Source organism: Trematomus bernacchii, unplaced genomic scaffold, assembly GCF_902827165.1.
Source record: "Trematomus bernacchii unplaced genomic scaffold, fTreBer1.1, whole genome shotgun sequence".
Lineage (NCBI taxonomy): Eukaryota > Metazoa > Chordata > Actinopteri > Perciformes > Nototheniidae > Trematomus > Trematomus bernacchii.
In genome coordinates, this window is record NW_022987720.1 from 277,207 (window position 1) to 289,599 (window position 12,393).

Below are 12,393 nucleotides of genomic sequence, written 5' to 3' on the forward strand. Positions count from 1 at the left end.
TTTTGTTTCCTTGCTGTAAAACAGAAATATAAACCAGACATTTGAAACTGTAGTGGGCAGTAACGGCAACAAGTGACGATGCAAATGTCACGAAGAAGAATCAGTTCACCGGAAGTAAGAGAAGCGGGAGATTGAAAAAAGTAAACAAACTTTTTTATCGGCCTGAATTTGTATTTCACCCTGAACATTAGCCAACATGCTGAAGAAGGCGCCCAAATTGAAATCTATAATCACAACAAAAGCGAAGACTACCATAAACGTGAGGCCGACGTCAGAAGCAATGGTGAAGAGCTAACGCGCTAATGTTGCTAATGTTTCTGAGTGCTCTGTGTTGTGGCTAACGCTGCTATCATGGCTAACAGCTAATCAATAAACAATTATGGTGTTACTTTTCCTCAGATTGAACTCCTGACGTTGATGTTTTTGAGCAACCTGGCGGAAGAGGCGAAGGCTAAAGCGTTTGAGGAGAAATCTGCAACGATCAGAGCTCATCACCTCAAAGCAGTGTCCAAGGTTAGTTAAAAAGGAAGTTCAAATCACAAGTTGTACAAGCTACTGTTGTTTCCCACTTTATTTATATTTTACGGCTAAACACGTGCCTCAAATTTCAAGGGCCTTGCCAAACCGTATATTACTATACAAAGATTTCAAACGTTATTGCAATCTCCTGATTCAAACTGCAATTATTGTTATTTTTAATTAAATAATCTCACATGTTATTATTAGATAGTCAATGTACAATAAGAAAAACCTATTTTATAGTGGTTGTTTAAGTCCAACAGATTTTCTTATGGTCCTTTTGTTGTTCTCTGAAAGGCAGTGAATACTCCAAAGGCACTCACACGTTTTTAAATAAAGTTGTTTTATTGTCATTGACTGCATTTAAGACTGCTGTGACATTTCTAATTTTCCGGAGGTGGCCCACATCTTATTGATTTATAAATTATATCTAGGCTGTATTAAGTTTGAGGTGGCTTGGGATCCTGATGGTGGAAAGGTCAGCTCAGACAGTCAGTACGTAGTGTTGCCTGGTAACGTTAAACGTAGAGGTGCCAGTTCAAGGTTCAAGGCTTTTATTAGTCATACTACATAGCTACAGTGTAGTTATGACGATGAAAATCTTAGGTCCCAGGCTCCACCAATAGTGCAACACAATAAAACTGAAAAAATAGTGCAAGTAAATACAAAAAGAAAAATAGTAAAATAGTGCAATAAGAGTCTATACAAGTGATTGGAATATGATATATTCTCACCTCCTGCGAGCTGAAGAGGTGCCCTTAAGCAAGGCACCAATTGTACCGACCATACAGTCCAATCTATCTAAAGAACCCTCCACAACAACCGCATGACTTTGGGTCCTGTATTTGCATGTGTGAAATAACATGTAAGTGGATTTATTGAATTTAGTTAATTTGCAGGAGGTTTATCAAGGTTTATATGATTGCACCCATCTTGGATTGTATTAAGGCAATTGCATTACAAAGGGTAACTAATCAAGCATGTAAACTAATAAAACACATAATAACTGTTGACATCAATCAAATTAATTCATGGTATGCTTTGAAGAGGTGCTCAATAAACATCAAGGGAATATTTTCTCAAGTTACATATTGCTATACAATAAAAAAAAAAAAAAGGTTTTACATTGAGTGCATTTAATAACATGTAACCACACATTAGAGGACATTAGCACTCCTGCATTAAAATCCTAGTATTCCAGCTAAAATGAGTTGGTCTTGGTTCTTCTATCTATAATTGGAGATGACAGTTAATCATATGTAGTCTAACTTACTTACTCAAGCAACTTACTAATAATGATTTTACATTTCTTTGTACACTTTCTAATTTCTCCATTTTGAATGTGGGATAAACGTACAAATCTTTTTTTTTTTTTTTTCTTTATAGAAAATGCTGAAAAAAGCGAAGGGATGAAGATGGGGGAAGTTCGACATTTTTATGAACATTTTCTAGGACGGCGGAAATATTTTTTCCTTTTTCATTATGCATCATATTTATTCTTCTGAAAATGTGTTTTTACTATTGTGTAAATGTTTTCCTTTCTCAAGAGTTTTCTGCTCTTAATAAAATTATTGTAAATCTTACAATCCCTCCCATTGTAGACACTTCAATTCAAACACATCACATCATAATAATATCACATGTAATCATGCCATGAATGCTGCTGCAATAAAATTCACCTTCGCATTAGAAAGCATTGGAGACGTACTGTATAAGCGGTAGCCAAACAAAGTGCTGACTGTGTTGAGCTTTGATCTGGAGGTTGTGGACAGCTCGGAGTAAGTTAGTACTTCCAGATCTCTTCCCCCCCCCCCCCCCCCCCCCCCCCCCCCTCGCTCTCCTATCACCCGTCATGGTCAGCGTTTTAAAGCTGCATGCTTCACAGCGTCTTCACTGGGCGTGGGGCTCGGCCCAAATTCCTCTCCTTTTCACGCTACATAGACTATCTATGTGCTGCGATGCTATCCTGCTCACACCTTAATGACTGCGTGGGGCTTTTTGCCTTCTTAGGCGTCTGTTAGCAGTGAAGATGTCTTGTAAAATGTCCTGATCCTACATTATCTGTTAGATCTTTATTTGAAAAAGATGGTATATGCATTTTGTGCTTTAGTAAAAGCTCATGGCAGACGATGCCCTAAAAGCTGTTTCTGGTTTGTAGTATAGTGGACTGTTTTAAGATCTTGTAGACTCTTTATTTAACAGTAGATCAAGTGATTTGATACAAACATTTGAATTACAACGTTGGTTCATTCATTGTACTTTAGACCATGCAAACATGATTGGGTTACATTTGTCAATAAACATGGCTCTCTCTCTCTTCGTGGCTTTCCTTTTTTATTCTTTTCTTTCATTCCCCGTTTCTCTTTGCGGCAGTTAAGACATTCCTTGGCCTCCGGCGGTTATTTTCTTCAAGAATCTGATCTGGCACCCCAGTGAGCGTAGCCTTGTCATGTTTATGTTCCCAGTCAGGTTGTGGAGTTGTTACTGGGTTTGTGGAGCTCCACCCTTCTGACATTTGAACCCCTTGCACCTGCCCTGCTGTTCTCTCCTTTACTTTTACATTCTCATGACAGAGCCCTCTAGCATTTGCATATATTTTCTAATGCCTGTTGAGTTTCCAGCTGGCAGGTAGGCTAGTCTTTGAGTATCTACTGCACGCAGATTGATGGATGGTGTTTCTCCGCAGCAGCTGGCTGCACGTCCAGAGGATCCTCTGAGGTGTTATTCTATAGTGGGTTTGCGCTTGTTCCTGTGGGATTTGAGAAACGCACTCTTCTTCCTCTCTCAAAACAAAAGAAATCTGCCTTGCCTGTCTGTGTCTGAGCACCTGGTGATAATTTAAGGCAGCCAGCGTGAGCCTGTCTGACCCTGTGTAACTGAGCTGCGTCTCAAGGATGATAAATCAGCTTCAGTGTAAAATCTCACTGAAAAGCTTCCACTCTTTTTCTGACATTTTTCCAGACAGGCCGAAGAAAGCACGGCCGTCCATTTTGGCAGACATCATATTATGATAACTTGCAGTGCCTTTCTTAATAAGAATCACATGGTTTCAATTGTGTAACTTTTTCTGTCTTTGCCTTGAAGAGGAATACAGTTATTTTAACAACAATACAACAAAACGTTTAGAATTTAAGTATAAGCAACACACCCACAATTTGATTCTATCAGAGTTGACAGGTTCTGAAAGGATTATAGACCAAAGCAAAGAATCATGAATTGCAGAGGGAAGCTTGATTCCAGGAAGGCGAGCACTGGAGAGTTCAAATCTGTTTTGAGAACCACAGAGTTCCCAAAACAGGCGATAGTACTCAGTGGGATGCCAAACCAAAAATCGTCTGCGGCCTACAGCTTTTATCGCCTTCCAGAGTTTTTGTGGGAACCGCAGATTCTCTCTGACACCTCCAGCCCTCTTCTTTTCTTTTCTCATTGGAAGGTAGTCAAATCATTCAGTATTTATTTATTTATTGTCTGGGATTCCTGAAGCCAGTCTTCATGGAGAACATGAAGTGCCCAATCATGCCTTAAGTTTAAACAAATCTAAAAAGCATGGGGACTTGGTTATGTCAGTTATTTTGTGCTGGGTATTGTTTAGTCTTCTCCATCATTGACTTCATCCAGCCCATGTGAAGACTTTGATGAGCTGGTGTTGATCTTTTGATGACATGTTTAAAAAAACATCATGTTTTAATGTTTATATGAGGAGATATTTTGGTGTTATGGTCACACATTAGCCCCGTTTGACATTATGGTTAAACCGAAAACAGTTTAAAGATGAGAGATGTGTTGCATTCGCCTCTAAACAAGCTCTAATTTCAACGTGCTGTGAGGCAAGATGAATAGCAATCATGCCTTTCATCTGCTCTAATGATTATATGTTGGTCAACATATGAATCTAAGCAACAGTCGATAACATTTTGTCAGAAATATTTCAATGATCTCACTAGAAATATGCTATTTTTACCCATCAAACATGCATTTCAAACCCTCACTAAACATACAAAAACGGTTTAGTTTTTGGAAAAGTTGGAATCCTGGACACACATTGTCCTTTTCACTTAAAAGTCATTTTAAGAGAATGTTTTTTTTCCCACTTGCATTACCACCATTGGCTTCCAATTGTGCGGTCACAAAGACGTACGTATATATTTGAAACTCTGATTCAAAGTGAGCATGGAAAAACTTCCCTCCTTCAGCTGCAGAATGTGAGAACAGAGTTTTGGTGTGAAGGTCAAATATCCAAGTGAAAAACAAAACACGTTTGGGAAGAGGGGGGACCTTACAATACCCAGAATGTTAAGCTTCAGTTGGATAATGAATGTAGACTTTGTGACAGAAAAAGTTGAAGTAATAATATAATGTAATATCATATTATATATTATTATTCCAATTCCGAAAAGATACATATTTTGATATTTTTAAGGCTCAGGGGGAGTGTCATGGAGGACGGGTAACACAGAAGAGGGGGGAGTGTGTGTGTGTTCGGGGGGGATAACATAGACGAGCCCACAGCAGCTTACCCAAACTTGCATTACATCTGGGTTGCGACTATCATACGATGGTTTGTCTTCTGTTTGCATTCTTCGTGGCATTCTGCCGGCTTCAGTGATCTCATGGAATGCACATGGGATTTCTCTGCAAGAAAACATTTTGCACTCGACCGCTCTCTTACGCAGACCGGAGTTCAACGTGGGTCCATTTGAATGAATTTTATGGAGAAATACAACCTTTTTCCATGAACTGTACATCATGGGATTTGGGATGTGATGCAAGGCGACTGGATTGATGCCGTACTGAATGGGAAAGATGTGGATACCTTTGTTGATCTGGATGCTGCACCTCATGATTCTTACAGAAGGCCAAGATAACACAAGACGTAAGTATGATTAACTTGTCAGCCTCACCTCTCTAATGCTTATGCTCTGCAAAGCTTCTGTAAAATGTGCCTTATCTTTCCCCATTTATCTAGTGTAACATAGTCAACAGTAGACCGACCCTACATATGAACATAATAAGAGTGCTTTCAGGGAATAATGTACTCAATGATTTCTATTGGTTTTACCAACTTGCACACTATGAATTTGAAAGCATCGCTCTGTGCTCTCATAAAGCACAGCGTTCCTGAGTATTTTTAATCTATTGTCTTTTTACAGGCTTAGGAAAAATCTAAAATTCCGGCTGTGTTTTTTTAGACGGACGCACTAATTTCATATCTGTTAATCCGCAGGAAGCTCCTCTGTGAGCAGGGTCTGTCCTGCAGGTTGCGTGTCATGCTCTGCCCTGAACGGCTGTCTGTCCTGCAAACCTCGCCTCTTCTTCCACTTGGAGCTGGACGGGATGCGGCAGAGGGGCTCCTGCCTGTCCTCCTGTCCCCGGGGTCACTATGGCAGGCGCTTTCCACACATAGGCATCTGCACAAGTAAGTCCATACACATCTACGAGTGATGGAAAAATGTTAAAGTAAAAGTTTAATTGTTTTTTTTGTTAATTTCACGATTAAAAATATTAAATACACCTCACATAAATGACATTATAAGAGTGTAAAGGTGTGTTAGAAACCAGAAAATGGATTACAAAAAAAAAGAAAAAACACAGCAGGAGCAAAAAGGTACAACAGGTAAAATATAAACATACAGAAAAATGTATATATTTCACATTTATAATAGGTGTGGGAGGAGTCATTTCAAGTTATTGTACACAAGGCACCGCTTATCAACTGAATATGTTACTCTTAATTTTTAGCTAAATGAAATAAAAAAATAAATGCTTATTTCTGTATTATATCGTTAGAGCAGCTGTACCACTTTTTTAGTGCAAACTGATTAAAGTCAGTGTTAAGAATATCAAACTAACGACAGTGTGGTCACTACCCTTTTATTTATACAGTCTTTGCTGACCAGTTAATTTCCCTTGATCTGCAGGGTGCAAGGATGAGTGCGCTTCCTGTTTCAGTGAACATTTCTGCACTCATTGTCACCCGGGTCACTTCCTGTTCGGGGGGAAATGTGGAGACAGCTGTCCAATCGGGTTCACTGCTAACACGGTGCTCCGTGAATGCACAGGTAAGGCACTGTGTGTTCTCATACAAGTCTTCCATGATACTGGGGGTCTACAGTACAATTTGATGTGTTTGTGTCCCTCAGTGTCAGAGTGCTGTACAGGCTGTGAGGTGTGTGTAAGGAGGAACATGTGTGTGAGGTGTAGAGCAGACCTATACTTTCTCCACGGCCAATGTCATCTCACCTGCCCCAAAGGATTCGAGCCGGATATGCAGCTTATGCAATGCACCCCCCAAGGTGAGAGAAAATCAAAAACTGTTTTCACACAGCTGAGATGTCAAATACACTGTCTTTTTCATGTCTCGCTACCTGTAAGCAGTGGTGTAAAGTAACTAAGTAAATGTACTCAAGTACTGTACTTAAGTACAATTTAAAAAAACTTGTAGTTTACTTATTTCAATTTTATGCTACTTATTGCTTCTACTCCGATACCATTCAAAGGGAAATCATGTACTTTTACTCCACTACATTTATTGAATACCTTTTAGAAACTTTACAGATTTGGATTAATTAGGTGAAATATAATCAACACTTAAATAAGACTTTAGTTGCTTATCTTTCTCACGATCATCCTCTGTCTTTATAGTCCACTGCGAGGTTGGAGGATGGACAAATTGGGGTCCATGTATTCGGAGAAGCAGCGCGCGGCCCTACAGGAGGGGACAGGAGACGCGTGACCGACAAGTTCTGAAGTCTCCGAGTGTCTCCGGTGACCCCTGCCCCCCCGTGTCACAGATCAGGAAGTGTGTCAACAGAAAGAGACCAAAGAGTCCAAGTGGGTTGTATTAGGTTATAAAAGAGCCCCCATACAGACTATTTGTTGATATGGCAGAGGTATTCAACTTTTCTAAATGCAGAGATGTATTCATCTAAAATAAAACCGATTTTTCTATGCAAACCAACAGAAATGGGAAAAAAATGGATGGATGATTGTGTTGATATCTTATAAAATGTTTGTGTTCCAGTGTTACATTTAACACTGTTGGAGTAAGCTGAATCAGAGACATTTCATATATAGTAGTGCTTTTGATGCAACTTGTCGGTAACCATAGAAGATTGTAAAAGTATTATTACTGATACTGCTTTACTAGACTGATCAGTTTATGCCTTAATGCAGCTTGTTGGGGAGGACTCTTTTAAAAAAAAAAAATGAAATAATGAATTACTATAAACCAAACTTTTATAAAGCCTTTGATGAGTACCATGTCATGAATCTGTTTAAAGATCATATACTGTATCATGATAAATAAATGCGTAGACCCTGACGCACGGTACGTACTGTGCGCAGCTGTAGTAGATCTACAGATCATGTGGAGTTGCAATGTTGGACGCAGTGAGGCCGATCCAGCAGCACTGAAATCAGATGGGCTTGGCTGGAATACTTCACCTACCGACAATAAGTCAATACTTGGCGTTCATAACTTTATAGTCAAATATGAAGGCAGCTTTATGAATTGTTCCCACCTGAGCATCTGCTGAGGACGTTTCAAGAAGTATCCCAGTGTTCAGGTGGGTGTATCTGTAAATAGAGAAGTTAAATAGCCTGGAAGCACACTGACAGCTAGCATGCTAACTGCGTATGCTAAAGCAGCTGTCAAGTTAACGTTAGCGAGGTGAATGTTATTTCTGACATTGACTTTAGAGTTTCTTCGTCAAAGTGTTAGTGCATATTAAAGATACGAGCCTTTAGCGTCACTGCTTGGTATAAAACACATTGAAATGTAACAAGTAGCAAATGACCGAGTTAGCTAGCATAGCAGTAGTCAGGTGGCTAGCTCTGTCAGACTGCAGAAAATAGGCCTTTGAGTAAGTTTGTAATACAATCGGGCTACAATCATGGCTGCCCGCTTTCCCGGCATGTAATATTCACATTTCTTAAACTAGTATGATTTGAACACTTTGTTTCACAATAGAAACCATACATTTATGTTTTGTATTTGGGCGTTCACAAAACTATAAACAGAACAGAATATGTCCAGTGGGACCAGCACCAAACTGCATGTTGTTTTAATTTAAATTCAAGTGTACACATTACAGTTATGTATAATAGTGCAAGTCTTACCATGCAGATCTGTTGTGACACTGGTGTGTTTCTCTCTGTAGTATGGCAGGCTGTGGAGGAGTGGACTGTTCAATGGATGCTTTGGCTCCTTCCAAGCTGATGGAGGAAGTGGGAGATAGTTGTTCTGCAGACCCTTCCAGCTCCTCCATCGTCAACCCGGAGTGTTCCATCTGCCTGCAGAGCTGCGTCCACCCTGTACGCCTCCCATGCTTCCATGTCTTCTGCTACCTGTGTGTCAAAGGTGCCTCCTGGCAGAGCAAACGCTGTGCTCTCTGCCGACAGGAAGTCCCAGAAGACTTTCTGGAGCGGCCAGTTCTCCTCTCACCTGAAGAACTGAAAGCAGCAGCTTCAGGGGTGAGCCAAGCTGGGGGGGCTGGGGGCGGCTCCCGTGGAGACTATGCGTGGTACTATGAGGGACGCAACGGCTGGTGGCAGTATGATGAGAGGACCAGTCGTGAGTTGGAGGAGGCTTTCGCTAAGGACAGGAAGAGCACAGAGATGCTAATTGCGGGGTTTCTTTATGTGGCAGACCTGGAGAACATGGTGCAATATCGCCGGAATGAGCATGGCCGCAGACGCAAGATAAAGCGGGACATTGTAGATATCCCCAAGAAGGGAGTTGCAGGACTAAGGTTAGACCCCGAACCTGCCCCCATTGCTACTGTACCAGTTGTCCCCCCAGCTGCAACAGAACGCATCAGCTCAGCTGATGGATCGGACACTGATGGCCCATCACAGTCTTCTTCCTTTGGGATTATGGCATCTATTCCTCCTGTTAGACCTCCAACACTCCTGGGGCGCCATCTTACCAGTCCCCTTCTTGCCTCATTACCAAGCGTGGAAGAGTCTTTATCCCAGCTCCTTATCAGCCAGCCAGAGGGTGAAGACGTGGAAGGAGATGATGAGCTACAGGTGTATGAGTATGCATCCGGCAATAGTGACAGTGAGGAAGAAAGGGAGTGCGAGAGAGCAGAATCTATACCTAGACATAGGCAAAGACCGCTAGAGAACCAGCCAGCCAGGATGCCTCCGAGGGGGGGGCCCTCAAGCTCTGCAATCAGTCTGCGATCACGTAGTCCTGATGGACAGTGCACTGTCACAGAGGTGTGACTGGTTTCTGTAAACTTCTCTCTGAAACTTTGATCAGGTTGGCAAAACAATTCTCAAAACTAATATGCATCATTAAGGGTCCCAAGAATGAAGAAACTTTATTGTGTTGTGATTTGTGTTATTGGGTGTATTTTGTCCCATCAATCGCGTGCCAAATAAAATACGAAATGTATTTTACTTATTTTTTATAACAAAACATTATTTGGTCATTGAAAATGACTTCATCCAATTGATTGTAATATTAGTTTTCCCTGCAGGTCTATAGAGGTAACTAGCAGTAGCAGCAATAACATAGTTCACAGCAGTGTACTTAGATGTTAGTTTGATAAAAAACAATTTTTTTTTCCTTTTTAATGGGATGCTGTCAAATGATCTGTATTTGTGATGGGAGGGGGTGCGGCTGAATGCCGGGAAATTTGATTACAATTCAATTAAATAAGCATACCTTTCTATGTGTGTTTCCCCCCAAATAAGTTCACTGTTAAAATATTTGTATTAGTTTTTACTGTGCAAGCTTAACTCTTATGACAACATTATAGCCATTTCAAGAGACCTTTCACACATGACTAAAAGCCTCTTGTGAAAGGACTTCCAACGCTAGTTTCAGACAGCAATATACTGTATACTGGCAGTTACACTCTCATCAACATGTTATAATGAAGCATAACAGTCTTGTTTTAGGGATAAAAAGGGGTGATTAACTTTGGCAAGGGTTTTTGGTCAATGTTGTCCAAAAACTACCATCTGTCACTGCCTTTACATCAGTTTGTGACTGCAGTTTGTGAAATGTAACAAATTAGTCTTTTTTTCTCTGATGTTTTGACTTCATGGTTGATTGATATTTGTATAATGTTATTTTTCTTTCTCTTTGTGATGATGTGAACATCTTAAATGTAGCAGCTTACAGTTACAGAGGGTTAAAACTGCCTTTTCCTGCTTTTATTAGTAGGAACAGATTCATATTTAAACTGGAGTTTGCTGTGTGTATATGTTAAAGACCTTATTCTCCCTATTTTAGTGTGAAAGTCTTGTTTGAGTTATGACATCTGTGTTGTTGTGAGAGGGGTTGGGTGCTGAAAAGCTACTGGCAAAACCACTGGAAAGTGTTGAGCTATATATGTAGAGACACATTTGGATTTCTATTTCTCGTCATAGTACTCTGGATAGGGCCACTATCAGAGCGCTGGCACTGACATGTTCTTGGATGGTCTTTAGCTGTCCTCACTCCCTCTGATTCTTCCCTTTCTGCCTCAGCTGCTATTATTTTAACTGTCAACTTTTCACTGTTTGTGTCTCACTGTCTGAATGACCCAATAGAAACTTCCATCCTTGTGCTGTTTTGTGAAGTTATTAAATATATATCATTTAAAATCATATGTTGTATGAGTTATTTTGTTATATTTAAGGATACATACAACAGTTATGGGAAGCCTGGAAACAAAATGGCACTGATCCATAGGCCTGTTTGCAATGTGTGCTTATCTTAGTCTACATGCAGTACCTTAAACGTCCACATTGTGGAGCTGTTGCATAAATGAAGTAGTGTTTTACCCACGTGTTACGGACACTTTCAAGCTACAGAACGATGGTGTGGTTGAAAACCTGCTAATTAGATGACATGTTTACCTCAATGCTTTCCCTTCATATATCTGTTTTTTTTCTGGTCTTGTCAAACACTACCAATTGTGGCTGTGGGCCTGTGATAACTTCCTACTCGGTTACTTGTGCTGACTCAATTATGGCCTTCCAAAAATACAGGTTTGTGGAAAGATAAGACTTTGTGCAAAACCAAGACTATTGCCACCAATGGAACTAAAATTCAGCATTTTCCATCCGAATAAACTAAAGGCTCAGTTTGTGCAGATGGACTGTGACTTGAATTAGAAACACTGCTTAATGAGCCAGACTTTGGCCTGTGCTTTTTCAGAGCTTCAAAATGTAGGCTACCCTGTAACTCAAATGACAATTGAATGGGATAGGTTCAAGAAAAAAACAATACCTACATTTGATTTATGATTTGAATTTGTATGGCAAATTCAAATCATAAATCACACACTTATTTAACCCAAACGGTATCCAACAACCATCCGCCTCGGGATCATTAGTAACTATTAGAGAACACTTATTTAACCCAAACGGTATCCAACAGCCATCCGCCTCGGGATCATTAGCAACTGTTAGAGAACCACAAACGTTGCCATCCATTGAACCACGCTGCTAGACATTCACTTCAGAGTAGCAACTGACCATGACAACTCATGTGGAGCGCATACACACCATTTCTATGGTCAAAGAGACAAAGACACTAACTATTTTTTTCTCGCAGGACACACTGACAGTCTGGTGTGAGACCCATAGCTGTTACTGTTACAGTTTTGCCCCCTTGTGCGTAAAAACTCCAACGGAGCACATGTAGGTGGTGGAAAATTGCTCTAACACAGGGGTGTCCAAACTTTTTTCACTGAGGTCCACATACAGAAACATGTACAAAGGACTGGGCCACTCACTTATATTGCCTCATAAATTCAGTTATAAGTTAGCAAAATCAATCAAATGTAGATACATTATGCTTGTGGGTGTTGGCAGCTCATCCCTTAAAACAGAAGCCTCAGATTGATTATAATAAGGGGAAATATGAAGGGTATT

The 12,393-nt window shown here is 40.3% G+C and overlaps 2 protein-coding genes across 5 annotated transcripts; both read left to right on the top strand.

The window, feature by feature from the left end:
* The first annotated feature begins 64 nt into the window (after positions 1-64).
* On the top strand, positions 65-2,102 carry cenpw (centromere protein W). The gene is made up of 3 exons (XM_034143625.1): positions 65-283; positions 400-513; positions 1,906-2,102. Exons 1-3 carry the CDS (start codon positions 197-199, stop codon positions 1,930-1,932), a joined length of 228 nt encoding a protein of 75 aa, XP_033999516.1. The 5' UTR covers positions 65-196; the 3' UTR covers positions 1,933-2,102.
* Positions 2,103-5,041: 2,939 nt separating this feature from the next.
* Positions 5,042-11,121, top strand: LOC117493250 (E3 ubiquitin-protein ligase rnf146-like). Of its 4 annotated transcripts, XM_034143710.1 has the most exons (6): positions 5,042-5,392; positions 5,744-5,935; positions 6,438-6,578; positions 6,660-6,812; positions 7,162-7,350; positions 8,679-8,972. In XM_034143710.1, the coding sequence occupies exons 1-6, from the start codon at positions 5,314-5,316 to the stop codon at positions 8,735-8,737; spliced, it is 813 nt and encodes a 270-aa protein (XP_033999601.1). In that variant the 5' UTR covers positions 5,042-5,313; the 3' UTR covers positions 8,738-8,972. The 4 variants fall into 4 exon arrangements, with proteins under 4 accessions (XP_033999601.1, XP_033999599.1, XP_033999597.1 ...); XM_034143708.1 differs by lacking the exons at positions 5,042-5,392; positions 5,744-5,935; positions 6,438-6,578; positions 6,660-6,812 and having other exon boundaries at positions 7,285-7,350; positions 8,679-11,121; XM_034143706.1 differs by lacking the exons at positions 5,042-5,392; positions 5,744-5,935; positions 6,438-6,578; positions 6,660-6,812; positions 7,162-7,350 and adding an exon at positions 7,849-8,084 and having other exon boundaries at positions 8,679-11,121.
* The last annotated feature ends 1,272 nt before the right edge of the window (positions 11,122-12,393 follow it).